Source organism: Oncorhynchus tshawytscha, linkage group LG18 (assembly GCF_018296145.1).
Source record: "Oncorhynchus tshawytscha isolate Ot180627B linkage group LG18, Otsh_v2.0, whole genome shotgun sequence".
NCBI classification, from domain to species: Eukaryota; Metazoa; Chordata; class Actinopteri; order Salmoniformes; family Salmonidae; genus Oncorhynchus; species Oncorhynchus tshawytscha.
In genome coordinates, this window is record NC_056446.1 from 455,134 (window position 1) to 482,515 (window position 27,382).

The 27,382-nt window shown below is 42.7% G+C and overlaps 1 protein-coding gene across 6 annotated transcripts in view; it reads left to right on the forward strand.

The window, feature by feature from the left end:
• The first annotated feature begins 4,051 nt into the window (after positions 1 to 4,051).
• The window catches only part of LOC112244763 (eukaryotic translation initiation factor 5), a 29,845-nt gene continuing 6,514 nt past the window's right edge, over positions 4,052 to 27,382 (forward strand). The window contains exons 1-9 of one of the 6 annotated variants that reach the window (XM_024412547.2): positions 4,052 to 4,323; positions 4,466 to 4,691; positions 5,461 to 5,734; positions 6,309 to 6,390; positions 8,454 to 8,626; positions 15,245 to 15,356; positions 16,029 to 16,144; positions 16,894 to 17,055; positions 26,167 to 26,328. In XM_024412547.2, coding sequence (XP_024268315.1) covers positions 5,663 to 5,734; positions 6,309 to 6,390; positions 8,454 to 8,626; positions 15,245 to 15,356; positions 16,029 to 16,144; positions 16,894 to 17,055; positions 26,167 to 26,328 — 879 coding nt within the window. In that variant the 5' untranslated portion in view covers positions 4,052 to 4,323; positions 4,466 to 4,691; positions 5,461 to 5,662. Of the gene's footprint in view, positions 4,324 to 4,465; positions 4,916 to 5,441; positions 5,735 to 6,308; positions 6,391 to 8,453; positions 8,627 to 15,244; positions 15,357 to 16,028; positions 16,145 to 16,893; positions 17,056 to 26,166; positions 26,329 to 27,382 lie in introns of all 6 variants that reach the window. The other 5 variants (XM_024412542.2, XM_024412543.2, XM_024412541.2 and 2 more) reach the window with 5 other exon arrangements.

The following is a 27,382-nucleotide window of genomic DNA, read 5'->3' on the forward strand; positions in this document are numbered from 1 at the left end:
GTTAGAACACTGGAATGGAACAAGAAAAATATGGTTTCTTTTCAGAACTGGAAAATAATTTTGGTTCCAACCCCTGTTGTAGATAAACAGTTTTATACAGTGAGTTTGGGAGAGGAGAATTCATCATGATGAATATGGCTATCTTACATTAAACTGTATAGCTGTCAATTACGGCTTCTGCTCATATGCATGTTATTATCTATAAGCACTTATTACAGTTTTTTCTTCTTTCAAACCATAGGCTTTGAAGCATCATCGTAGTTAATATTTTACATAGTCCTTGATTTGAAAAGACGTGTTAACCGAAAAAACATAACTGTCAGGTTTTTCTAATTTGTCTTTCATCTATTGCCCAATTTCAATTCATGTCTGGGTTTGTTTTTATTCATTAAACTTTTGATAGTTTGGAGTCTCTGATACTATAGTTAAATTTGAAAAAGTCTCACACCCTTCTACAAACATGTCTTGCTTACATGCTGACCAGAACGGACACGTCGTGTGCACGAGCGTCGCAAGATAAATGATGAAATCCATGTTATTCAATTATTGCACCCACACTGCGCGCCAAGGAGCGTATGCATTGCCAAGGGTTAAATTAGAAGTCAGTTTATTATTATTATTTATCCTATTTCTGACGCAGATCGCGCTGCAAGTCCTGCCTCTCCCATCTCCTCGTTGGTTTATAGAAGCAAGTACCCACGTGCCTTCTCCTCATTGGTTATACCCACGTGGGTGACTGAGAGACTAACTGTTTTGCCGGTTGTCATGGTAATACTATGAAAGTGTAGATGAATCACTATATAAGTTCCAAGATGAAAAAGCCTGGAAGGAGGAGAGTTGACTAGAAACTATTCGGTTGGCCGTTTTATGTGTGGATTAATTGTCATAGTAGAGAACCTTGTGCATTTCAGGTAAAAAAACAACTCAATGTTTATATCCCAGGACAAATTAGCTAGCAACAGCAAGCTAGCTAAATAGGACAAATTAGCTAGCAAGTGCTAGCTAAATTGCCATACATGTTTTTAATGCTTTTCGACCTCTCCCCAAATTAATGTCATTGGTTCAGAGTTTGTTTTGATATTTTAACCTGCATGTCGTGATCGCGTTTGCACGATAGCGCACAGCCAGTTTGGGTTCCATGTTACGTCCTTTTGAATATATTAATATACAGTTGTCGGAAGTTTACATACACCTTAGCCAAATACATTTAAACTCCGTTTTTTACAATTCCTGACATTTACTCAGAGTAAAAATGCCCTGTCTTAGGTCAGTTAGGATCGCCACTTTATTTTAAGAATGTGAAATGTCAGAGTAATAGTAAAGAGTGATTTATTTCAGCTTTTATTTCTTTCATCGCATTCCCTGTGGGTCAGAAGTATACTGTACATACACTCAATTAATATTTGGAAGCATTGCCTTTAAATCGTTAAACTTGGGTCAAACATTTTGGGTAGCCTTCCACAAGCTTCCCACAATACGTTGGGTGCATTTTGGCCCACTCTTCCTGACAGAGCTGGTGTAACTGAGTCAGGTTTGTAGGCATCCTTGTTCGGCACACAATTTTACAGTTCTGCCCACAAATTTTTCTATAGGATTGAGGTCAGGGCTTTGTGATGGCCACGCCAGTACCTTGACTTTGTTGTCCTTAAGCCATTTTGCCACAACTTTGGAAGTATGCTTAGGGTCATTGTCCATTTGGAAGACCCATTTGCAACCAAGCTTCCTGACTGAGGTCTTGAGATGTTGCTTCAATATATCCATCTATTTTGCGAAGTGCATCAGTCCCTCCTGCAGCAAAACACCCCCACAACATGATGCTGCCAACCCCGCGCTTCACGGTTGGGATAGTGTTCTTTGGCTTGCAAGCCTCCCCCTTTCCCTTCAAACACAATGATGGTCATTATGGCCAAACAGTTCTATTTTTGTTTCATCAGACCAGAGGACATTTCTCCAAAAAATACAATCTATGTCCCCATGTGCAGTTGCAAACCGTAGTCTGGCTTTTTTTATGGCGGTTTTGGAGCAGTGGTTTCTTCCTGCTGAGCGACCTTTCAGGTTTGGCCAATGGAAATGTATACATAATTGTACTTATTTTCCTCTCAATGTCTCTAAATAAAATACAGCTTTTTGACTTGTTATTGGAAGCATACGTATTTACAACAATGAATCGAATATGGATGACATCTACCAATAGCATAATCCATCTCCCTGCATTATCTGCTTCACGTCTCAGTATATGACCTTTAAAGTTGCCTTTTAAAATAGCGACACCTGCTGACCGATTGGTGCCAAATATCATTCCCCTTTGCCACTTCCAAAACGTGGAACAGGCATTAGTTTCTTGAATATAATAAAAGTCGTCACTCTTACCCTTACAATACAAAATTAAAGATTTCCTATTCAAAATATTACTGTTTCGACCTGCCATTAATAGAAAAACAGAAATGGACATTTACTATCACAGTGACTAGATGAAGAATATTAAACTTGTATACGTTCACATGAACCAGGGTCTCACAAAAAGAAAAGTTCTTACTAGTTGCAAATAAAAACAGTCCTTTGCACCACAAAGGTGGTAGACCTAAAGTAGACATATATTTTTATATTATTGCAAATAACATTGTGCCATAGATTGGTAAAACGAATAGCCACCAAGCTAACATTGTGTTAGTGCAAATTTCGGTGAGTACCCGGACGAAAGGAACGGATGCTCTACTGTGTCAAATGCTTTATAAAAATCTAAAAATAATATGAAGCTATCCTCAGTTATTAGGTCTGAGTAGTCAAGTATGTCTAATACTAATCTGACATTGTTAGAAATATGTCTGTTCCTCATGAAGCCAGACTGTGTTTCATCAATGATTGCATCCAGGACTTCTTTATTTTTTTGCAAGTAGTAAGGCTAATATCTTATAGTCATTATTAAGAAGACAAATTGGACGCCACTTATCGATGCACAGCACTTCTTTTTAGGCTTAGGTATCAGTGTTATTAACCCCCGACTCATTGTTGGAGGGAGAACATTGTTTTTAATACTCTCTAAAAAGACTTCAAATAGGAAGGGAGCTACTTGTTCAGAAAATAATTTGTACAATTCTGATGTAATTCCATCAACACCTGGTGATTTATTGTTCTTTAGATGTTTGATAGACTATAATCACTGTTTAGATTCTATATCACTGATAGAGTGAACACTATTCAGTGAGTTAAAAAACATATCTGTGGATTCCTGACAGTACGTAGAGCTATACAATTTTCTGTAAATATTGCTACAGTATTTAGCTATTAATTTTTGGTCATCTGTAATAACACCATCAATGTTCAACTTATGGATAGTGTTATTTGTAGAGTGAGATTTCTCATCGCTAAAGAAATAGGATGAACTCTTGTTCTCCCTCCTCAATCCATTTTCCTAGATCTAATAAAGGCTCCTTCTGCTTTTATTCCAAATATATTATCCAGTTTGAGTTAAAAAAAAAAAAATCAGTTCCATCTTCTCCCCTGAGAGGCCGGCTGGGGATCTCTGAGAAAGGGAAGTTATGTGAATGATCACCTTTTTCTCCTCAGCTCTTCTGGCCTTAGCAAGATTACTACCATATTTTCTAAGGTATTTGGACACCTCAAATTTAAAGAGCTCCCAGTTCTTGCAATAAGCCCTTTCCCAAAAGTGTGAAAGCAGATCTTTAACCTCAAATGTAACTATATCATTATTTAATAACGAGCTATTTAGCTTCCAGTAGGATGCTCTACCAAGGTTAGTATCAGGGGTAAATATTTTGATATCAATGTAAATGGTCCTATGGCCTGTAAGGGGAGTAGTACACATATTTGTAGTAACACTCACTATCAATACATCTGGATATAAGCCAACAATCTATTCCGGATTGTCTGGAACCTGTTTTGTTACTCCAAGTGAATGATCTGTCGGCCGGAAACTTTGATCTCCATATATCAGTAAGATCAAACTTTTCCATAAAAAGTGTTAAACCCAAATTCTGATTAGTTGGCCTACCAAGTAGGCAACCAGCCAGGTCTACTTGGCTGACTTGCCTCGGAAACGACAGGATGTGGTCTATTTTAGTCGAACATGTTCATGTCGCTTAGTGCCGTTTAAGGTCGCTGATTTGATGACGTGTCCAAATGGTCGGGAAAAGTGTCGGAGGTCGTGGAAATTGACAGCACATTATAGTGGCGTTGCAGGCACCTATGTGAGAGCGTTCTGGAGGTGAGTCCAAGCAAGTTGGCCAGCTAGATTACCCATTTCTATTATTCACCAGCAAATATTCAAACGTAACAGAGCGGATCAACTTGAATCCTTTTTAGGTAGCTAACGTGAATACTATTGTCAGCTTTTCTATGTATAGTCGTTGCTAATGTGCCGATGCTAGCTATTATTACCAAAGTACAGATGCCAGCTTTCGCTGTCATTTTCTAAGTTATAGTACTTGTTTGTTGTTCGTTACAGATACCCCATTTTTGGGCGTCTCGAGTTTTGTTTGTGGGCTCTACCCCCCAATCGTAAGTCGGACTACTCTTTCCGCACCGTTGCAGTGCGGCTCGGTCTCCACAACCTTACTGCTCATCCACACAACACATTATTGCGTCTCTGCCTGGGCGACCAGCGGTGTGTTTATGTCTTTGTTTTGCGAAAACGGTGAGTACCCGGACGAAAGGAGCGACGGATGGGAAAGGTATTTTAACCCCACTTATACTTGAATCCCTACTGCTCTGTGTCAGTACGTCATTTAATTGATTTCAAACCTGTTTGTATAGTGAATGCGCCTCCTATGTGGACCAAAGATGGCGTCTTTCTCCCCCCGCGGACTGCTTCACTGTATGACGCACTCTGCAGCACATTGCACAATTGAGGCCTGGTGTGCTTTTCTGTCTAACCCATTTATCAGCTACATTACATGTGCGTTGATTTTTATAGTGATGTGTTAGCTACATTGACAATGAGTGTTTTCGTAGCAATGGTGCAATTAACATGTGCTGGTTGTCTTCATTTATTTTAGTCCACTGTGCATTTGCCATCTGTTTAGTGTTACATAGGTAGGAAGCTGCAATGGCATACCTGACCATATTACACCACTGTATGTGGACTAGTTATTACTCTGCAAATGTGTACAATCTTGTACATTGTGGTGACTGTCAACCTGCCAAGGGACTTTAATGATAATTGGTCTGATTTGACAATTAGGCCTATTCGTACAGCTAAAGTTTATTAATGAAGTGATGACTCTTTCAGTATAATGGGATACAACAAATGTAAATACATGGGCACTGCCGTTTGGCAGGTGACATAAGTGACCGTATGCAAGGTTGAGAAGCCCATAGGGCATAGGGACTTGTCTTGTGCCAGTCTGACACTAGAAAGCAGCGTCCAATCATACTTTATACTAACATTTATTCTTTGCTGTTATGCCTTCCATGGATTTCAGTCTTCCCCTCTCTTCTCAGAGCTGTTGCGCAGCTGTTGGAACCTGTGTGCAGGGAACTTAGCCTACAAGCGCAGCACTTGCAGCCTCAGTGGCAAGACCTTTTTCATGCCCGAACCCGCTTCCAGTCGTTTATGTCATCCCCTCTTCGCCAGACAGAGGATACCAAAAATTTTCAGTCCAAGATCTTCCTGTCGTACTGATAAAGCCCGTGGCCAGCCATCATGTCTGTTAACGTCAACCGCAGCGTGTTGGACCAGTTCTACCGTTACAAGATGCCCCGTATAATCGCCAAGGTGAGTACAGGTTGTGGTGGTCTGGAGTCACAGTCATCCCCCTCATATTTGGGGCTCAGGATCTGATCCTAGACCTGTGGTTATGGGGAACCTTTACCTTGAACAGTGTGGTGGTTGTCATGAGGGGTTGTTCAGTGTCCAGAGCTCAACTAGTGTCGGGGGCCGAGGGATGTCCCAATGGTCAGAGCTTCATTCCCTTGTCTCTTCCTTATAGAGCACTGAAATGCTTTGAAATCACTATGCTGGAGATGTAACCAATCTATTTAATTGCTCAAGGGAAGGCCATGTATAGCCTGAGGAGAAACCTTGTTCTTGAAACAACACTGAAATAAATGTTCCCTCTGAAAGACTTTACAAAACCTACTTTCCACTCAAAGATGCTTAGATTTAATGTGATTTTTCTCAAATGTTGTACTTAAATGAAAGTGGACCCCCTCTGCCTTTGTGCGCTCGTCTCGCACATGAGGAGCAGCTTAATTGGCACATTGAGTGGAAAGGTATTTCCGCTGTTAGAATGTGACCACTGTGAAACAGTTTGAAACATGTCATCTCCCCCCCCCCCCACATCCTCCAGGTGGAAGGCAAGGGGAATGGGATAAAGACTGTCATAGTCAACATGACCGACGTTGCCAAGTCTCTGAATAGGCCTCCCACGTGTGAGTATACCTCCTTCCCCAGCTCAGTGCCTGTTTGCGCTGGTATGACCCACTAAATTGGCATCCATTTCACAAGGTTGTGATTGTGAGCAGTTTGGAATATTTGTCAGTACTTGTAAATTGCACTCTTTCCCTGGCCTCTCCATTGTGCCCAGTCATCTGTAAATATACACTGCTCAAAAAAATAAAGGGAACACTTAAACAACACAATGTAACTCCAAGTCAATCACACTTCTGTGAAATCAAACTGTCCACTTAGGAAGCAACACTGATTGACAATAAATTTCACATGCTATTGTGCAAATGGAGTAGGCAATTAGCCATCAACCCCAATAAAGGAGTGGTTCTGCAGGTGATGACCACAGACCACTTCTCAGTTCCTATGCTTCCTGGCTGATGTTTTGGTCACTTTTGAATGCTGGCGGCGCTTTCATTCTAGTGGTAGCATGAGACGGAGTCTACAACTCACACAAGTGGCTCAGGTAGTGCAGCTCATCCAGGATGGCACATCAATGCGAGCTGTGGCAAGAAGGTTTGCTGTGTCTGTCAGCGTAGTGTCCAGAGCATGGAGGCGCTACCAGGAGACAGGCCAGTACATCAGGAGACGTGGAGGAGGCCGTAGGAGGGCAACAACCCAGCAGCAGGACTGCAACCTCCGCCTTTGTGCAAGGAGGAGCACTGCCAGAGCCCTGCAAAATGACCTCCAGAAGGCCACAAATGTGCATGTGTCTGCTCAAACGGTCAGAAACAGACTCCATGAGGGTGGTATGGGGGCCCGACGTCCACAGGTGGGGGTTGTGCTTACAGCCCAACACCGTGCAGGACGTTTGGCATTCGCCAGAGAACACCAAGATTGGCAAATTCGCCACTGGCGCCCTGTGCTCTTCACAGATGAAAGCAGGTTCACACTGAGCACGTGACAGTCTTGAGACGCCGTGGAGAATGTTCTGCTGCCTGCAACATCCTCCAGCATGACCGGTTTGGCGGTGGGTCAGTCATGGTGTGGGATGGCATTTCTTTGGGGGGCCGCACAGCCCTCCATGTGCTCGCCAGAGGTAGCCTGACTGCCATTAGGTACCGAGATGAGATCCTCAGACCCCGTGTGAGACCATATGCTGGTGCGGTTGGCCCTGGGTTCCTCCTAATGCAAGACAATGCTAGACCTCATGTGGCTGGAGTGTGTCAGCAGTTCCTGCAAGAGGAAGGCATTGATGCTATGGACTAGCCCGCCCGTTCCCCAGACCTGAATCCAATTGAGCACATCTGGGACATCATGTCTCGCTCCATCCACCAACACCACGTTGCACCACAGACTGTCCAGGAGTTGGCGGATGCTTTAGTCCAGGTCTGGGAGGAGATCCCTCAGGAGACCATCCGCCACCTCATCTGGAGCATGCCCAGGCGTTGTAGGGAGGTCATACAGGCACGTGGAGGCCACACACACTACTGAGCCTCATTTTGACTTGTTTTAAGGACATTACATCAAAATTGGATCAGTCTGTAGTGTGGTTTTCCACTTTAATTTTGAGTGCGACTCCAAATCCAGACCTCCATGGGTTGATAAATTTGATTTCCATTGATAATTTTGTCAGCACATTCAACTATGTAAAGAAAAAAGTATTTAATAATATTTCATTCATTCAGATCTAGGATGTGTTATTTTAGTTTTCCCTTTATTTTTTTGAGCAGTGTAGTATGAAAGGGGACTTAACACTCAAATCATAGTTTGTTGGATGTTTTCAGGCCTCAAGTAGTTTGACAAGATGAGTCCACATTAGTTGTGTAGATTGGGCTCAAAGTGAATGCCTCAACTCAAAGTGGATCAAAATATATGGTGCTTTTGCATTCATTTTGGATTGTGGCATATAGCCTGATCCACAACACTGATGGCATGGGAGCAGGAATCATCTTGATGTGGTGGACCCCCTTATATCTTTAGGAAAGGTGAAGAGCCTATTGGCTATGAATATCAGAAGAAAATATAACCCTCCAAAACCTATGAGGATAGGAAGGCTTTAAACAAAGAAACTCAAACGTATGTCTTTCTCGTTCTCCCTGTCCAGATCCCACCAAATTTTTTGGTTGTGAGTTGGGTGCCCAGACCCAGTTTGATGCCAAAAACGACCGCTTCATCGTCAATGGGTCCCACGAGGCGAACAAGCTGCAAGACATGCTGGACGGATTCATCCGGAAGTTTGTTCTGTGTCCCGAGTGTGACAATCCCGAAACCGACCTGGTAAATAGTCCGGAAAGCTTTTCCTTTCCCCCGTCCACCATTTGTCAGATTCTGGGAAAGGTCTAATTGAAAGCAGAGGGTGGGTCGGTTATCACTTGAAAGGGCTGGGAATGCCAGCTCTTCACTATCCATCCATTTTGGATTTGGACTTATTTCCTATATCCAACCAGTACCGACTGGCCTCCTTTGTTTTAAAGAATAGATCCACTGTTTGCAGCAGGAGGGTCACATGATTGAGGTTCCATTTGGCATTAGCTCAGTTTTCCATCGAAACAGCCTTGTCTCCTGGGCTTGGCATCCTCTATGTTGCTGTGTTGTCTGTGCAGTGAGGAAGGGAGGGGTGAACTCTCTACCCTTCTGTTTATGCCATGTTTTCATTGACAGGGCAGGTTTCTATTCTAATAATGTCAGCACTGTCGTCGGTCCGTGTAGCCAGAGGGATTCTGTTTTTCACCTGTGGGCCGTGCCGTTACGAATGACTGGATGGAATGAAATGTGCATTTCATTGGATAACTGGGGCCGGCCCAAACTGTGTTTAGTTATGTCTAGGGATGCACAATATATCGGTAAGTACATAGGAATCGCCCGATATTAGCTAAAAAATGCCTGCATCGGCCCGATTTGTCTAGTTTAACGCTGATGTGCAAAACCGATGTCAAAGCTGACGTACATACCTAATAACGTAGGTAGATGACGAATGACACCACGGAGAATCCAGCGCTGCACATGCAACACAGCATTCCTAACCTAGCCCACAGAGTGTGCTCTGTGGATCGAGCAGTCAACAAGTCGATCAGTCATTTGAAAGAGGAGAATATTTCAGCGAGACAACTCAAAAGCGAAATCCATTAATGCTGAGATAATTGCCCTTAACAACCGTTCTGTCGTGGTTGTTGGCTTTCGCCGACTGGTCAAGCACCTGTACACATTTGGATCAGTGATGTCAGCCCCATGAGCATTATGAGTCTGTCAGCCCAGTGGGTCGACAAGGATTTCATACTGAGGAAAGCCGTATTGCATGCTCATTAATGTGCTGGTTGTCCTACCGCTGCTGCCATTTCAATGGGATTTGAGAACATGTTTGAAGCACGAACACTCCTAGCTCCATTCAAACCACTGACTGGAGAAATAAGCTCAACGGCTTTGCAGCAGACGTCATACCCTGTCATGGCATTGAAATGCCTGCTCAACAAAAATGCCAACACAGACTGTTGGGGTAACTTGGAAAAGCGATTTGGTGGCATTCTCTCTGAGCCTCTACTGTGTCGCCACCATGCTCAATGCTAGGTACAATGACCGCTTCTTTGATGCAGACAAGAAACAGGGTTTATGTGACATGTTAGACACAGCTGGACAAGATGGAAATGGACACAGTGACCGTGCGCACCGAGGAAGAGAGGCAGAGCTGAAAATTCACTGCTTGACATGTATGATGAAATCCTGGTTGACACTGAACAAAACAGCACAGTAAGTGAAAGAAATAGGTTTTGATGTTTTTCTGGTAATGGTGACTTTTTGTGTGTGTCTGTGCAAGTAAACTCGGCAAAAAAAGAAATGTCCCATTTTCAGGACCCTGTCTTTCAAAGATGATTAAGTAAAAATCCAAATAACTTCACAAATGATCATTGTAAAGGGTTTAAATGCGGTTTCCTATGCTTCTTCAATTAATGAACATGCACCTGTGGAACGGTCGTTAAGACACTAACAGCTTACAGACTGTAGGCAATTAAGGTCAGTTGTGAAAACGTAGGACACTAAAGAGGCCTTTCTACTGACTCTGAAAAACAATAAAAGAAAGATGCCCAGGGTCCCTGCTCATCTGTGTGAATGTGCCTTGGGCATGCTGCAAGGAGGCATGAGGACTGCAGATGTGGCCAGGGCAATAAATTGCAATGTCCGTACTGTGAGATGCCGAAGACAGCACACCCGGGAGACAGGACGGACAGCTGATCGTCCTCGCAGTGGCAGACCACGTGTAACAACACCTGCACAGGATCGGTACATCCGAACATCACACCTGCGGGACAGGTACAGGATGACGACGACAGCCCGAGTTACACCAGGAACGCACCATCCCTCCAATGCTCAGACTGTCCGCAATAGGCTGGACTGGGGGCTTTTAGGCCTGTCAGGTCCTCACCAGACAACACCGGCAACAACGTCGCCTATGGGCACAAACCCACCATTGCTGGACCAGACAGGACTGGCAAAAAGTGCTCTTCGAGTCCCGGTTTTATCTCACTAGGGGTGATGGTTGGATTTGCGTTTATCGTCGAAGGAATGAGTGTTACCGAGGCATGTACTCTGGAGTGTGATCGAGGTGGAGGGTCCGTCGTGGTCTGGGGCGGTGTCTCACAGCATCATCGGACTGAGTTTGTTGTCATTGCCTGCAATGTGAGCGGACGTTTCCTTTTTCGCTGAATTTATTTAACTGTATTAGAATGCTTAAGGCTGCTATAATTATAAATATTATTGGTGTTGCTTTTTTGTCAAGGAAAATATTGGTGTTCGACCTGAAATGTCATATGGGTGCATTCCTAGTTATGTCATTGAAGTTGTCAAAGAACTGAGTAGAAATATAATGTTTTGCTGTCGAGTAGGGCTGTGACTGTCATGGAATTTGGATGATAGTAATTGGCCAAATGACCACATTTTCCATAGTAACCTTTTCGGGGGGAAAATGATAAATTTGATGCGCAATTTTCCTTGCTCCTGTCTGCATGTGCTGCTCTAGAAATGGCAGGAACTGTACCCATCAATATTTGTTGATTCAACTGACATTAGAAAATATACATTCCATTGCATGGGCCACATCATTTGAATGAAGATTTTACATTACCATGGAGATGATTGCATCACATTACCAGGCAGCTGTTGCAAGTGCCCTTGAGTTCACCAGTCACATTGCCAGGGTTAGAGGTAGGGCTGGACGATATGGCCAAAAATTCAATTTTTTTCATAATTATGGGCGATTTTTACCATATCTTGATTTTGTTTTCTCTAAGCTTTGTTGTAAAATGTAAAGGTCAATTCCACTGCATTTCTAACAGTCAGCAATAATCTAATGAATTTAAGGCTCGAAGTTTTAGCCTACCTAGGCTAAATGTCTTCCACAACCATAATACCCACTAATGGGGCTGGGTGATATGGAAAAAATATATTTTTGACTTTCATTGTAATAATGAAAGTTCTGAATAGGTCATGACCCTAGGGTGGCACCACATAAATGAAAGTGATTTTTCAATGGGGCTTTCTCCACTTATACCACATGTCAAACTCATTCCAGAGGGCCGAGTGTCTGCGTGGATTCGCTCCTCCCTTGTACTTGATTGCTGAATTAAGGTCACTAATTAGTAAAGAACTCACCTGGTTATCTTAACTTGCAGACACTAGGCCCTCCTTAGAATGCATTTGACACCCCTGATTTTATACTGTTTAATCCAACCCCCCCCAAAAAAGGAAATCTGTAAATATTAGAAAATTCTATTTGATGTAAATGTACACTGTGTTTTTAAAATTGAGCACACAGCCATGCAATCTCCATAGACAAACATTGGCAGTAGACTGGCCTGTACTGAAGAGCTCAGTGCCTTTCAATGTGGCACTGTCATATGATGCCACCTTTCCAGCAAGTGACTTTGTCCATTTCTGCCCTGCTGGAGCTTCCCCAGTGAACTGTAAGTGCTGTTATTGTGAAGTTGAGACGTCTAGGAGCAACAGTGGAAGGCCACACAAGCGCACAGAACAGGATCGACTGGTGCGTAGCGCTTCAATCATTTGTTCTTGGTTGCCACACTCACTACTGAGTTCCAAACATCCTCTGGACGCAAAGTACGAACAAGAACTGTTCATCTGGAGCTTCATGAAATGGGTTTCCATGGTTGAGCAGCCGCGCACAAGCTTAAGATCACGATGCGCAATGCCAAGCATTGGCTGGTACTGTATGTATAAAAAAATATTTTTTTTCATTTTCAAACATTTCTAAACCTGTTTTTGCTTTGTTATTGTATGTAGATTGAGGTAACTTTATTTAATACATTTTAGAATAATGCTGTAATGTGGAAAAAGTCAAGGGGTCTGAATATTTTCCGAATGTACTGTACATTACCTTCAGTCAGAGGGTCCTTGTCCTGCTTCTGCAATCTGCTCCTTCATTCATCAGCAACAGAGCATTGTGGTAGATGCATGTTGGGTGTGTGTCATGATGAGCAACTACATGCTGTGCTTGACACATTTTATGAAATTGCTTATTCCAGTTACTAATAAGCACGAACCCATTATGACAATGACTAAACTGTTAAATCCCCTTGTATTGATGATGAATTGAAAAATGGTATGGTTGAGAGGGATAAGGTATGGCAAACAAGTAAACTACTATGAAACAAAAATGATATGAAGAAGGATAGTAAAAAAGGCTTTGGAGCACCTTAAATTACATTTTGAGGGGGAAAAGCCAACTTGGCTCCATCATTCATTGAATCCAGGTGGCTCATTTATCACAAAACCCACTGATATTGCCAACTACTTAAAAGACATTTTCATTGGCACGATAAGCAAACTTAGGGATGACATGCCAGCAACATACTTGGCTGTGGTGTTTGCGTTTTATCTGACCAAATTATGAAAGACAATTCTACTTATGAATTGTGTGAAATGAAAGGGTTGAAAAAAATTGTCTTTCAACAATGGCAAGCCACCGGGGTCTGACAATCTGGATGGAAAATTACTGAGGATAATAGCAGACGATATTGCCACTCCCATTTGCCACATCTTCAATCTAAGCCTACTAGCGAGCAATAAGTTGGTCCCAAATGTTTCAAAAAGCATTGTGACAAACCATTCACTTAAACCCTAAACCTCAACTACATCTCGTAATGAATGATGTGGAAATTGAGCAAGTTGAGATGACTAAACTGCTTTGAGTAACCCTGGGTTGTAAACTGTCATGATCAAAACACATTGATACAGTAGTAGCTAAGATGGGGAGAAGTCTGTCCATAATGAAGTGCTGCTCTGCCGCCTTAACACTCAACAAGACAGGTCCTACAGGTCCTTTTGTCACACCTGGACTACTGTTCAGTCGTGTGGTCAGGTGCCACGAAGAGGGACTTGGGAAAATTGCAGTTGGCTCAGAACAGGGTAGCATGGATGGCCCTTGGATGTACACAGAGAGCTAATATTAATGGCATGCATGTCAATCTCTCATGGCTCAAAATGGAAGAGAGATTTGACTTTTTCATGACTTGTTTTTGTAAGGGGTGTTGACAAGCTGAATACACCTGAGATGTTTGTTTAAACTACTAGCACACAGCTCGGACACCCACGCATACCCCACAAGACATGCCACCGGAGGTCCCTTCACAATCCCAAAGTCCAGATCAGACTATGGGAGGCGCACAGTACTACATAGAGCCATGACTACATGGAACTCTATTCCACATCAGGTAACTGAAGTCACAACAGGTCTAACTAAATGTCATGACAGTATTGACAGGTTATGACCGCAGCATAATGTGTTTTGACACTGGGTGTCAAGTCGTGTTACCAACTTTTGTTTAAAGTAAATAAGATTTGAACTTTTATGCCTGTGCTTCAAAAAATGTGTATTTTACTCTGCTCTTCAAGTGCGCACAACCCCAACCAGGCAGTAGCTCAAGGTGGGATAGGCGATTTGATATAATTCATAGATTTTTGACTTTTAATTTACCAGCTATGAAACAATGGCAGAAATACTTAAACAGCTACTGCAGAATTTATTTGACTATAAATATGATCATACTGGACTTTTTTCCACCGCCAATGTGGCTGGTGAAATGGACCTCTTCAGCCAAAATCTACCTGCAGGTGGCAGTTGTTCATTTTGGGCCCTGAATGATCATGCAGTTTAATCAGCTTCTTGAGATTTTTTTACCTTTTTATTTAACCAGGCAAGTCAGTTAAGAACAAATTCTTATTTTCAATGACAGCCTAGGAACAGTGGGTTAACTGCCTTGTTCAGGGGCAGAACGACAGATTTGTACCTTGTCAGCTCGGGGGTTTGAACTTGCAACCTTCCAGTTACTAGTCCAACGCTCTAACCACTAGGCTACCCTGCCGCCCCATATGCCACACCTGTCAGGTGAATGGGTTAATGTGGCAAAGGAGAATTTCTCACAGGGATGTAAACAAATTTGTGAAGTAAGCTTTTTGTGTGTATGGAACATTTCTGGGATCTTCCTATTTCAACTCATGAAATATGGGACCTACACCTTTTTAAAATATTTTTGTTACATGTTGATTAAGCCAAGACTCTGTCTACTTTTTAGTCCTGGCCTGTGCTTAATCTAGGTCCGTGCAGCTGGCCCGTAATGTTTAGGAGAGAAATTTATGGTCACAAAGGCATTTTTAAAGCTGCAAGAACGCAATTAGCTACTCTCAATGGCAATCCTACATACTTGTTTTTATAATTTTGGGGCTGCACACGTCTGCGTACTTTTGCGACGCAACTACACAGGATTGCCATTTTGCATATCTTACTGTAGTTCCTCCTTTGCCTACTGCAAAGGGTATAACTTAGGCTTTAGCCCTAAGGCTGTACTGAAAATGTTACTGTCATTTTTATGTATCCCTGTTCTCCAGCACATCAATGCCAAGAAACAAACCATTGGGAACTCCTGCAAGGCCTGCGGCTACAGGGGCATGCTGGACACGCGACACAAGCTCTGCACGTTCATCCTCAGGAATCCACCAGGTGCGCCAGACCAGGAACAAACAGGGTTTATGCATGCTCTGGGAATGCCTGAGAAAAGCAGGGAATTGTAAAGTATGTGTTCAAATGCAGCTGGACAGAAGCCTTTTATTTCTTTCAGGAAAACTGCTTAGTCAGCATTCCAGCATGGACATTCTGGAAATTCCATTCATTTAATATGCTAGTGTTTTCTTGCAAAGTCAGGAAATGTCAGAATATACTGTACAGGTTTGTTCAGTCTGAGGTTGTTCAATGTGGCCTTTGTTTAATGAGAACCACAGACACACTATAGCCTTAATTTTAATGCACACGTGAACACAGCCATTCTTTTATGTTGCTAGACACAAGCAACTTATAAAGGCATTCGGTGAGTCACGTTAAGTGGTCTATTAAGGGTGTCAATGTACAGGGTGAATTTATATGAGTCATAGGTCAAAGATGAGCAGCAGTGAGCATTGGACTATTCTGAGGGCAGCATCTGCTGTGTCATCTGCTCTCCCAGTGGTTTTTAACACTGCCAGAAGTCATTGAAGGCTTCCTGGGTGTATTGAATTTACTACACTAAAAAACCTTGCTTCTCCTGCTGGGTAAATGCCTGAGAAACACAAGGAATGGAGGAAAGATTGTAATAATAGCTTCTATTCTGACTGCCGTGATCTCGCTGTCTGCAAACAGAGGACACTGGGTCTGCCAAGAAGAAGGAGAAGAAGAGCAAGAAGAAGGACAAGGAGAACGGCTCCAGTGATGGCGAAGCCGCAAACCACAATGACATAGACGCCCCCGATGCTGTGGTGAGTACAAGCACTTCATCTCCCAGTGCCAGCCAGACCTAGGTCAAATACGTTGTTGTAAACTTCAGGTGCGCTCGATTTAGCTTGACTGGCGTGAAGGTTGTGCTTGACAGACCTTGACCTGGAGACTTGTCTTGCAAGGCCTAGTTGCCTAACCGTTGACATTGTCGTGACTTTACTTTCATTAATCTGATGACTATTTATTTAATCCACCATGTTTAATTGTTACCTGATTTTAAATGAATCATGTCACAATTAACTAATTAGGATTTGGGGCACCATGGAAGAAGTAGTTTTAAAGAGTTTAGATCTCCCGAATTAAACTCTAGGTCTTTATAGGTCTTTACCTATTACATACATTTACCTAAGGGGTGGGAGAGGGTCTGGTTATTGCAGGTTGATCTGACCCATTGTGATCCTTACAGGACAGTCCTGACAACATTATGGAACATGATTTTATTCCCATCCCTCTGCCTTTGCTCACTCTCCTTCACAGATCTGATAACTGGATAGGTGAAAGCAATATAGCACGATCTAGGTAGAGCTGTTTATTACACTTAACCAATTGTCTCAGAGCCATGAAGGGGAGTGAACGAGAGTAGATGAAACCCAAGCCCAGTCTCCATTCTATCCCATTGGTCTTTTTTCTCTGTAGCATACAACCTCATTGGATTAGTTTCACTGCGTAACACTGATCCGTGTTATTTTCATTAGCGCTGTATAACTCGAATCTAATGGATATGCTCTAGGACCGAGACGACGATGATGAGGACTGGGCGGAGGAGACTACTGAGGAGGCCCAGCAGCGCAGGATGGAGGAGATCAGCACGCACGCTAAGAACCTGACCCTCAGCGAGGACCTGGAGAAGCCCTTGGAGGAGAGGGTCAACCTCTTCTACAACTTTGTCAAGGTCAGACTCCCGGGCCCTGTCCAGGAATGACCCTATTTCTGTTTTGCCATAACACAGTTGCTTATTGCTCAGTTACGTGTGAAGACTCGAGCCTGTACAGAAACAACCTGCACCTCCTTAGTTCAGACTCGCTTCATACATATTCCTTTTACAAAGGTCACAGTGTTTACAGTTGGCTCATTCACCCCCCCTCCCCTGTAACTATTCCCCAGGTCGTTACTGTAAATAAATGTGTTCTCAGTCAACTTACCTGGTAAAATAAGGGGTAAAAAAGAAAAGTGGTGCCTTTAGGGTTGTCACCTCAATTCTCTAAACTAAAGCCCATTTTGCCTGGGTCCTGTTGCCTTGCTTATTGCTCATGTGCATAAATTAATGAAATAATTCATAGATGTATCTAAATGGGTTTGCTAGACTACACAAGGAAATGAACACGCACTAAGCAGAGTTAAAGGCAGTGTGGTATGTAATTACGTTGCTGCTGCCTTTTGAGCAGGTCTCTTCATTTAAAATTACACACTGTCACTATATCTATTCATTACGGCCATCGAAATGCTAGCTATTAAAATCAGATCAAATAACAGGATTAGAAATCCAATTAGAAATCCAATGTTTAAAAACAAAAGTCGACGAGTTTTCAAAGAAGTCCGCAAGCTAGGTCCCTGCAATTTCTCATTGAAGATCTAGGTAACTTTTCTGGCCTCTGGACGAAAACCTAATTTATAAGTGTACCATATTACGTATTGGATAAAATATATATACAACTTTTACATTACCCTGCAGTTGACCAATAAAGTGGGCTGATGGTGAAGTAGACATACTTGGTATTCCTATCACAAAATATATAGATGAGCTCTCCACAATTAATTTCAATAGAAAACTAGTAAAAATGGACTAGATCCTGCAAACATGGAGAGATTAATACCTGTCTCTTTATGGAAAAATGTATCTGCTTTAACTCAGTCATCAGTTTACTCATAATGGGTCTGTAGTCAAATGGCCACCCCTCATCACTGTCAAATGCTCCCTAAAACACTTCAGCGAGCAGGCCTTTCTAATCGTCCTGACCCGGTTATCCTGGAAGGATATTGACCTCATTCCGTCAGTAGAGGATGCCTGGTCATTCTTTAAAAGTGCCTTCCTCACCATCTTGAATAAGCATGCCCCATTCAAAAAATGTAGAACCAGGAACAGATATAGCCCTTGGTTCACTCCAGACCTGTCTGCCCTTGACCAGCACAAAAACATCCTGTGGCGTTCTGCATTCGCATCGAACAGCCCCTGTGATATGCAACTTTTCAGGGAAGTTGGGAACAAATATACACAGGCAGTTAGGAAAGCTTTTTCAAACAGAAATTTGCATCCTGTAGCACAAATTCAAAGTTCTGGGACCCCCCCACAGCAACTCGCCCAAACCTCCCCCACTTTTCCTCCACCCAAATCCAGATAGCCGATGTTCTGAAAGAGCTACAAAATCTGGACCCCTACAAATCAGCCGGGCTAGACAATCTGGGCCCTCTCTTTCTAAAATTATCTGCTGAAATTGTTGCAACCCTTATTACTAGCCTGTTCTACCTCTCTTTCGTATCGTCTGAGATTCCCATAGATTGGAAAGCTTCCACGGTCATCCCCCTGTTCAATGGGGGAGACACTCTAGATCCAAGCTGTTACAGACCTATATCTACCCTACCCTGCCTTTCTAAAGTCTTCAAAAGCCAAGTTAACCTCTCTGGGATATGAGGAACGGTAGCGTCCCAACTGGCCAACATCCAGTGAAAATGCAGAGCGCCAAATTCAAATAAATTACTATAAAGATTTAACTTTCATGAAATCACACATTCAATATACCAAATTAAAGCTACACTTGTTGTGAATCCAGCCAACGTGTCAGATTTCAAAATTGCTTTACGGCGAAAGCAGACGATGCTATTATCTGAGGATAGCACCCAAGCAAACAAACACAGACCATCATATTTCAACCCTCCAGGCATGACACAAAATGCAGAAATAAAGATATAATTTATGCCTTACCTGTGACGAGCTTCTTCTGTTGACACTCCAATATGTCCCATAAACATCACAAATGGTCCTTTTGTTCGATTAATTCCGTCAATATATGTCCATTTATTTGACGCGTTTGATCCAGAAAAACACCGGGTCCAACTCGCGCATGACTACATGACTACGAAAGTTACCTGTAAGCTTTGTCCAAACATTTCAAACTACTTTTGTTAACTTTTTAGGTATTTTTTTAACGTAAATAATCAGTAAAAATTTAAGACTGGATCTGTGTTCAATACCAGAGGAAAACCATGTGTAGCATGCTTTCAGGCCACGCGCCTCTAACAGTACACTTCCCTCGAGCCACATTCTGAACATGGCTACTTCTTAATTTCTCAAAGGAAAAACCGCAACCAATTTCTAAAGACTGTTGACATCCAGTGGAAGCGATAGGAACTGCAAGAAGGTCCCTTAGAAATCTGGATTCCCAATGAAATCTCATTTGAATTTAAAAAAAATAATAATCTGAATGGTTTGTCCTCGGGGTTTCGCCTGCCAAATAAATTCTGTTATAGTCACAGGCATGATTCAAACAGTTTTATAAACTTCAGTGTTTGCTATCCAAATCTACTAATAATATGCATATCTTAGCTTCTGGGTGTACAATACCTAGGTGTCTGGTTAGACTGTAAACTCTCCTTCCAGACTCACATTAAGCATCTCCAATCCAAAATTAAATCTAGAATCGGCTTCCTATTTTGCAACAAAGCATCCTTCAGTCATGCTGCCAAACATACCCTCGTAAAACTGACCATCCTACCGATCCTTGACTTCGGCGATGTCATTTACAAAATAGCCTCCAACACTCTACTCAGACTACATCCAGTTTGCTATCACAGTGCCATCCGTTTTGTCACCAAAGCCCCAATCTACCATTCCAGTGTTTTACTTGCTATATTGTATTTACTTTGCCACCATGGCCTTTTTTTGCCTTTACCTCCCTTATCTCACCTCATTTGCCCACATCGTATATAGACTTGTTTCTACTGTATTATTGACTGTATGTTTGTTTTACTCCATGTGTAACTCTGTTGTATGTGTCAAACTGCTTTGCTTTATCTTGGCCTGGTCGCAATTGTAAATTAGAACTTGTTCTCAACTTGCCTACCTGGTTAAATAAAGGTGAAATAAAAAAGTACTTATGGCGGTGCCTACTGCCGATTGGTTTTTCAAATCATATGGGCAAAAACTTTTGCTCGATCTGGGATGCCAGGCCATATAAAGCATTCATACACCACTGTAAAAGCTTCACTTATACAAACGTTTTACTTGAACCTGAAATGGTTCTCAAGTAGATAACTAAGAAAAGCTTATTCCTTGTTTTGAAAATGGCCTTTCTGCCATATCACATTTTCGATTAATTGAAAATGAAACCTTTTTCAATCAAGCAATGCAGAGCTGTTTAGAACTTCAATTTCTCATATCCCAGAATTAAAAAACGTAATTTTTTATGGTTGAACTCAAATGGGAGGGCTTAGACCCACCCACTGTGGAGCCAGGCCCAGCCATTCAGAATGAGGCTTTCCCCCCCACTAAAGGGCTTTATTACAGACAGAAATACTCCTATGCACCTCCCCCACCCTATCTCGCAGGTGAAGAAGCAGGATGTGCAGGTCCTGGGCTGGTGTGGTTACGCGTGGTTTGCGGTTGTGAGGCCGGTTGGCTGTACTGCCAAATTCTCTAAAATGGTGTTGGAGGCGGCTTATTAACATTACATTCTCTGGCAACAGCTCTGTTAGACATTCCTGCAGTCAGCATGCCAATTGCACACTCCCTCAACTTGAGACATCTGTGGCATTGTGTTGTGACAATGGATTATCTTGACAAAGGAGAAATGCTCACTAACACGGATGTAAACTATTTTGTGCACCAAATTTGAGAGAGAGATTTGTTTTTTGTGCGTATGGAATATTTCTGGGATCTTTCATTTCAGCTCATAAATTGGGAAGAACACTTTAATTTTTAAATTTCAGTTCAGTGTAAATTGGAATTTACAACCAGTTGACTACAGCAGTGGTTCCCAAAACTTTTATAGTCCCGTACCCCTTCAAACATTCAACCTCCAGCTGCGTACCCCCTCTAGCACCAGGGTCAGCACACTCAAATGTTTTTATTATAATTTTTTTTTTTGCCATCATTGTAAGCCTGCCACACACACTATACGATACGTTTATTAAACATAAGAATGAGTGTTTTTGTCACAACCCGGCACATGAGAAGTGAGTTCTTATAGGACCAAGGCACAAATAATATAATGATAATCTATAATTTTGTTATTTTATTTAGTCATCTTACATTATAAAACTTTATTGGTTCATCAAAATGGTGAATCACTAAACCCAGATTAAAACTTCTCATGGCTCAAATCCCGGTAACGGGATCGATTTGACAACAGCCAGTGAATTTGCAGGGCGCCAAATTCAAACAACAGAAATCTCATAATTACAATTCCTCAAACATACAAGTATTATACACCATTTTAAAGACACACTTGTTAATCCAACCACAGTGTCTGATTTCAAAAAGGCTTTACGACGAAAGCATACCATGCGATTGTTAATCAGCGCCTAGTCACAAAAAAAACACAGCCATTTTTTACATAGTTTTAAAGAAACTTCTCCTTGATGCAACCGCTGTCAGATTTCAAAAAAGCTTTACGCCGAAAGCACACCTTGCAATTATCTGAGTACAGCGCTCAGCCACCAAAACAAGCCATACAGATACCCGCCATGTTGTGGAGTCAACCAAAGGCAGAAAAGCATTATAAATATTCACCTACCGTTGATCTTCATCAGAATGCACTCCCAGGAATCCCAGTTCCACAATAAATGTTCGTTTTGTTCGATAAAGTCCATTTATGTCCAAATACCTCCTTTTTGTTCGTGTTTAGGCCAGTAATCCAAATGCACAGGGCGCAGGCACTTAGTCCAAACGAAAAGTCAAAGTTCCATTACAGTTCGTAGAAACATGTCAAACAATGTATATAATCAATCTTTAGGATGTTTTATCATAAATCTTCAATAATCCAACCGGATAATTGCTCATGCTCAAGGCCGCGCGAGTGACTAAACTAAAGGCTTTCTGCCAGACCACGGGTTGAAACAGCTCTTATTTGCTCCCCCTTCACAATAGAAGCCTGAAACAACATTCTAAAAACTGTTGACATCTAGAAGCCTTAGGAAGTGCAATCTGATCCCATTTACACTGTATATTGGATAGGTAATCACTTGAAAAACTACAAACCTCAGATTTCCCACTTCCTGGTTGGATTTTTCTCAGGTTTTTGCCTGCCATTTGAGTTCTGTTATACTCAGACATTATTTTTAACAGTTTTGGAAACTTTAGAGTTTTCTATCCAAATCTACTAATTATATGCATATTCTAGCTTCTGGGTCTAAGTAACAGGCAGTTTACTTTGGGCACACTTTTCATCCGGACGTGAAAATAATGCCCCCTTGCATAAGAGGTTAATGAGCAGGGTGTGCTTGAAAGGATGCACATAACTCTGCAATGTTGGGTTGTATTGGAGAGTCTGTCTTAAATCATTTCCCATACACACACTGTGCCTGTATTTAGTTTATTCTAGTGAGGGCCAAGAATCCACTCACACAGGTACGTGGTTGCAAACGGCATCAGTGTCTTAACAGCACGATTTGCCAAGGCAAGACACTCTGAGCGCAGCCCTATCCAGAAGTCTGGCAGTGGCTTCTGATTTTAAATTAACTGCTTGTTGCAATTTCGATGAGGCTCTCTTGTTCAGCTATCGGTAAGTGGACTGGAGGCAGGACATGAAAGGGATAACAAATCCAGTTGTTTGTCCGTTTTGGGAAAGTACCTGCGTAAAAAAGAAAAAACATCACCCAGATAGGCCAGTCATGTGAGAGACTCGTCATCATGCAAGCGGTCAGACATGTGAAAAACATCACCCAGATAGGCCAGTCGTGTGAGAAACTAGTCATCATGCAAGCAGTCAGACAAGTGAAAAACATCAACCAGATAGGCCAGTCGTGTGAGAAACTCGTCATCATGCAAGCGGTCAGACGAGTGAAAATTACGGTTAGTAAAAAACCCTTTAAGCTTGTCTATCAATTAAAAATTAAAAATGGGTTAATACCTTTACCCTTGATAACCAGCGCACTTCTGTATGTTGTGAAAGAGTTACATGATCGCTGCTCATATCATAATGCAGAAAATACACGGGAGTTCATGGGCCTTGCTTTAACAAAGTTAACCATGTTCGCTGTAGTGTCAAATATCTTTCAAGCTGTCAGGCATTCCCTTTGGGGCAAGAGCCTCTCCGTGGATGCTGCAGTGTACCCAAGTGGCGTCGGGAGCAACTGCTTGCACACACGTTACCAGTCCACTGTCTCCCTGTCATGGCTTTTGCTCCATCAGTACAGATACCGACACATCTTGACCACTTAAGTCCATTTGATGTCACAAAGTTGTCCAGTACTTTTAAAATTAACCTCTCACGTTGTCCTGGTTTGCAGAAGAGGATGTCTTCCTTAAACGTAACGGACATATACCAGGAGCTTTGCCAGGCCCGCCTCGTCTAACTCATCCAGCTGTAACGCATATAATTCACTGGCTTGTATGCGAAGCAGTAATTTGTTTCAAAACTTCTCCTGCCATGTCACTGATGCGTCGTTTAACAGTGTTGTTTGATGAAGGCATTGTTTGTATAGTTTTTGGGGCCTTTTCCCACAGCATGGTCCCAGCCATATCTGCTGCAGGAGGAAGAATGAAGTCCTCCACAATAGTATGGGGCTTGCCTGTCCTAGCCATTCAGTAGCTCACCATAAGACTCTTCTAGCCCCTTCTTATTAATGGTATTTGTTGCTTTTATACATGTCGTACTACTCAAACAATGTCTTTATTTTCGCTCAAACTCCTGTGGCTTATCTAATTGTCCTGTTTGTAAATGTCTGCACAAGAGTGTAATGGTTAATGTGATTGGATGTTCATTATTTTACTCGGCTACCTGTATTTGCCATTGTGTTATTTCGCTGAACACTAGATGGTTTCATTTTTGGCAGTGAAACAGGGCATTACCCCAAAATGGAGGTGACAGGTGGCAGCGGGAGGAGGTAGGGAACTGGTCTGTCTTCCCAATATAAAGGATCAAAACTTGCGGAGGAACAAAAATGGCATAAATAGGAAAGTATACCAGTTTGTAATTTGAGGACCAGGATGTTGACAGCAGTGCCATACAGATTGCAAAATAGCTGGGAAGAGATTTTTTTAAATGTACCAATTCCATGGCACAATTCCATTCCATGGTGTTATGAATTGATATTGATTGTCCCCGATTTGCGTTAGCGGGAGATATGTTGATGTGCCCTTGGGCGGAGTGCTTGACCCTGGTTGCTCTGCATGAGTGTGTCTGCTAGATGACAATGTAAAAACAATATTTATTTTTTTAGTCTATTAAAAAAGTATTTGTACAGTACCAGTCAAAAGTTTGGACACCAGCTTTGCTCGGTACTCTCTCAATCAGCTTCACCTGGAATGCTTGAATAAGTTCCCATATGCTGAGCACTTATTGGCTACTTTTCCTTCCCTTTGCGGTCCAACTCATCCCAAACCATCTCAATTGGGTTGAGGTCGGGTGATTGTGGAGGCCAGGTCATCTGATGCAGCGCTCTCCTTGGTCAAATAGCCCTTACACAGCCTGTAGGTGTCTTGGGTCAGTGTCCTTTGAAAAACAAATGATAGTCCCTCTAAGCCCAAACCAGACGGGATGGCGTATCGCTGCAGAATGCTGTGGTAGCCTTGAATTGTAAATAAATCACTTGTCAGTGTTACCAGCAAAGCACCATCACACCACCTCCTTGCTTTCACGGTGGGAACCACATGCGGAGATCATCCGTTCACCTACTCTGTGTCTCACAAAGACACTGCGGTTGGAACCACCAGCTTTCCACCGGTCAAACTTTTTATTTAACCAGGCAAGTCGGTTAAGAACCAATTCTTATTTACAATGACGGCCTACCCCGGCCAAACCCCTAACCCGGACGATGCTGGGCAGGTTGTGATTCAGCCTGGAATTGAACCAGGGTCTGTATTGACACCTCAAGCTTTGAAATGCATTGCCTTAAGCCTCAGCACGGGGATCCTACAAAAATGTCAATTGCTCGTGTATCTTGGCCTAAGCAAGTCTCTTATTGGTGTCCTTTTAGTAGTGGTTTCTTTGCAGCAATTCGACCATGAAGGTCTGTTTCACAGTGTCCTCTGAACAGTTGATGTGTGTGTGTGTGTTGAACTCTGAAGCATTTATTTTGGCTGCAATATCTGAGGCTGGTAAATCTAATGAACTTATCCTGTGCAGCAGAGGTAACTCGGTCTTCCTTTCCTGTGGGGGTCCTCGTGAGCCAGTTTCATCATTGCACTTGATGGTTTTTGCGACTGCACTTGAAGAAACTTTAAAAGTTATTGAAATGTTCTGCATTGACTGACCTTCATGTCTTAAAGTAATGCTTGAGTATTGTTTCCCTTTGCTTGAGCTGTTCTTGCCATAATATGGACTTGGTCTTTTACCAAGTAGGGCTATCTTCTGTAACCCCACCCCTACCTTGCCACAACACAACCGATTGGCTCAAACACAGTAAGAAGGAAAGAAATTCCACAAATGAACTTTTAACAAGGCACACCGGTTAATTGAAATGCATTCCAGGTGACTACCTCATGAAGCTGGTTGAGAGAATGTGAAGTGTGTGCAGAGCTGTCAAGGCAAACGGGGGGCTACTTTTGAAGAATGTCTAATATAAAATCTATTTAGATTTGTTTAACACTGTTTTGGTTACTACATGAATGATTCCATATGTGTTATTTCATAGTGTTGATGTCTTCACTATTATTCTACAATGTAGAAAATAGTAAAAATATAGAAAAATCCTGTAATGAGTAGGTATGTCCTAACTTGACTGTTACTGTGTATATATCAGTTGGATAAGGATCAATAAAGAAAATGAGTGATTGGAAAGCTGCCTCAAGATGTCCTCATAACTGTTTGTGAGATGTTTCTGAGTGGCTCACTCTGTCCCTACACAGCATAAGAAGGAGGACGATGCCGTCGACTCCTCGGACAAAGAGATCCTGGCGGAGGCGGAGCGTCTGGACGTGAAAGACACGGCCCCGCTGATCCTGACTGAGCTGCTGATGGACGAGAACATACGCGACCAGATCAAGAAGTACAAACGTCACTTCCTCAGAGTGAGTCTCCGACTAACATGCTAGTAGATACTTAGTCGTTGCGCTAATGCTAAACTAAAAGTGTTTATTTTCAGCACACGTAACGTGTAAATATATGTATGAACATAAGATTCATCAACTGAGACATGAACTGAACACGTTCCACAGACATGACTAACAGAAATTGAATAATGTGTCCCTGAACAGGGGGGGGGGACAAAATCAAAAGTAACAGTCAGTATCTGGTGTGGAGATCAGCCGCATTAAGCACTGCAGTGCGTCTCCTCATGGACTGCTCCAGATTTGCCAGTTCTTGCTGTGAGATGTTACCCCACTCTTCCAACAAAACACCTGCAAGTCCTTGGACATTTCTGTGGGGAATGGCCCTAGCCCTCGCCCTCTGATCCAACAGGTCCCAGACATTTCTGGGGGGGAATGGCCCTAGGCCGCACTCTCCGATCCAACAGGTCCCAGACGTGCTCAATGGGATTGAGATCCGGGCTGTTCGCTGGTCATGGCAGAACACTGATATTCCTGTCTTGCAGGAAATCACGCACAGAACGAGCAGTATGGCTGGTGGCTTTGTCATGCTGGAGGGTCATGTCAGGATGAGCCTGCAGTAAGGGGACCACATAAGGGAGGAGGATGCCTTCCCTGTAACGCACAGAGTTGAGATTGCCTGCAATGACAACAAGCTCAGTCAGATGATGCTGTGACACACCGCCCCTGACCGTGACGGACCCTCCACCTCCAAATTGATCCCGCTCCAGAGTACAGGCCTCAGTGTGACGCTCATTCCTTCGACGATAAACGTGAATCCGACCATTACCCCCGGTGAGACAAAACCGCGACTCGTCAGTGAAGAGCACTTTTTGCCAGTCCTGTCTGGTCCAGTGACGGTGGGTTTGTGCCCATAGGCGACGTTGTTGCCGGTGATGTCTGGTGAGGACCTGCCTTACAACAGGCCTAAAAGCCTCTCTCAGCCTATTGCGGACAGTGAGCACTGTAGGGATGGTGCTTTCCTGGTGTAACTCGGGCAGTTGTTGTTGCCATCCTGTACCTGTCCCGCAGGTGT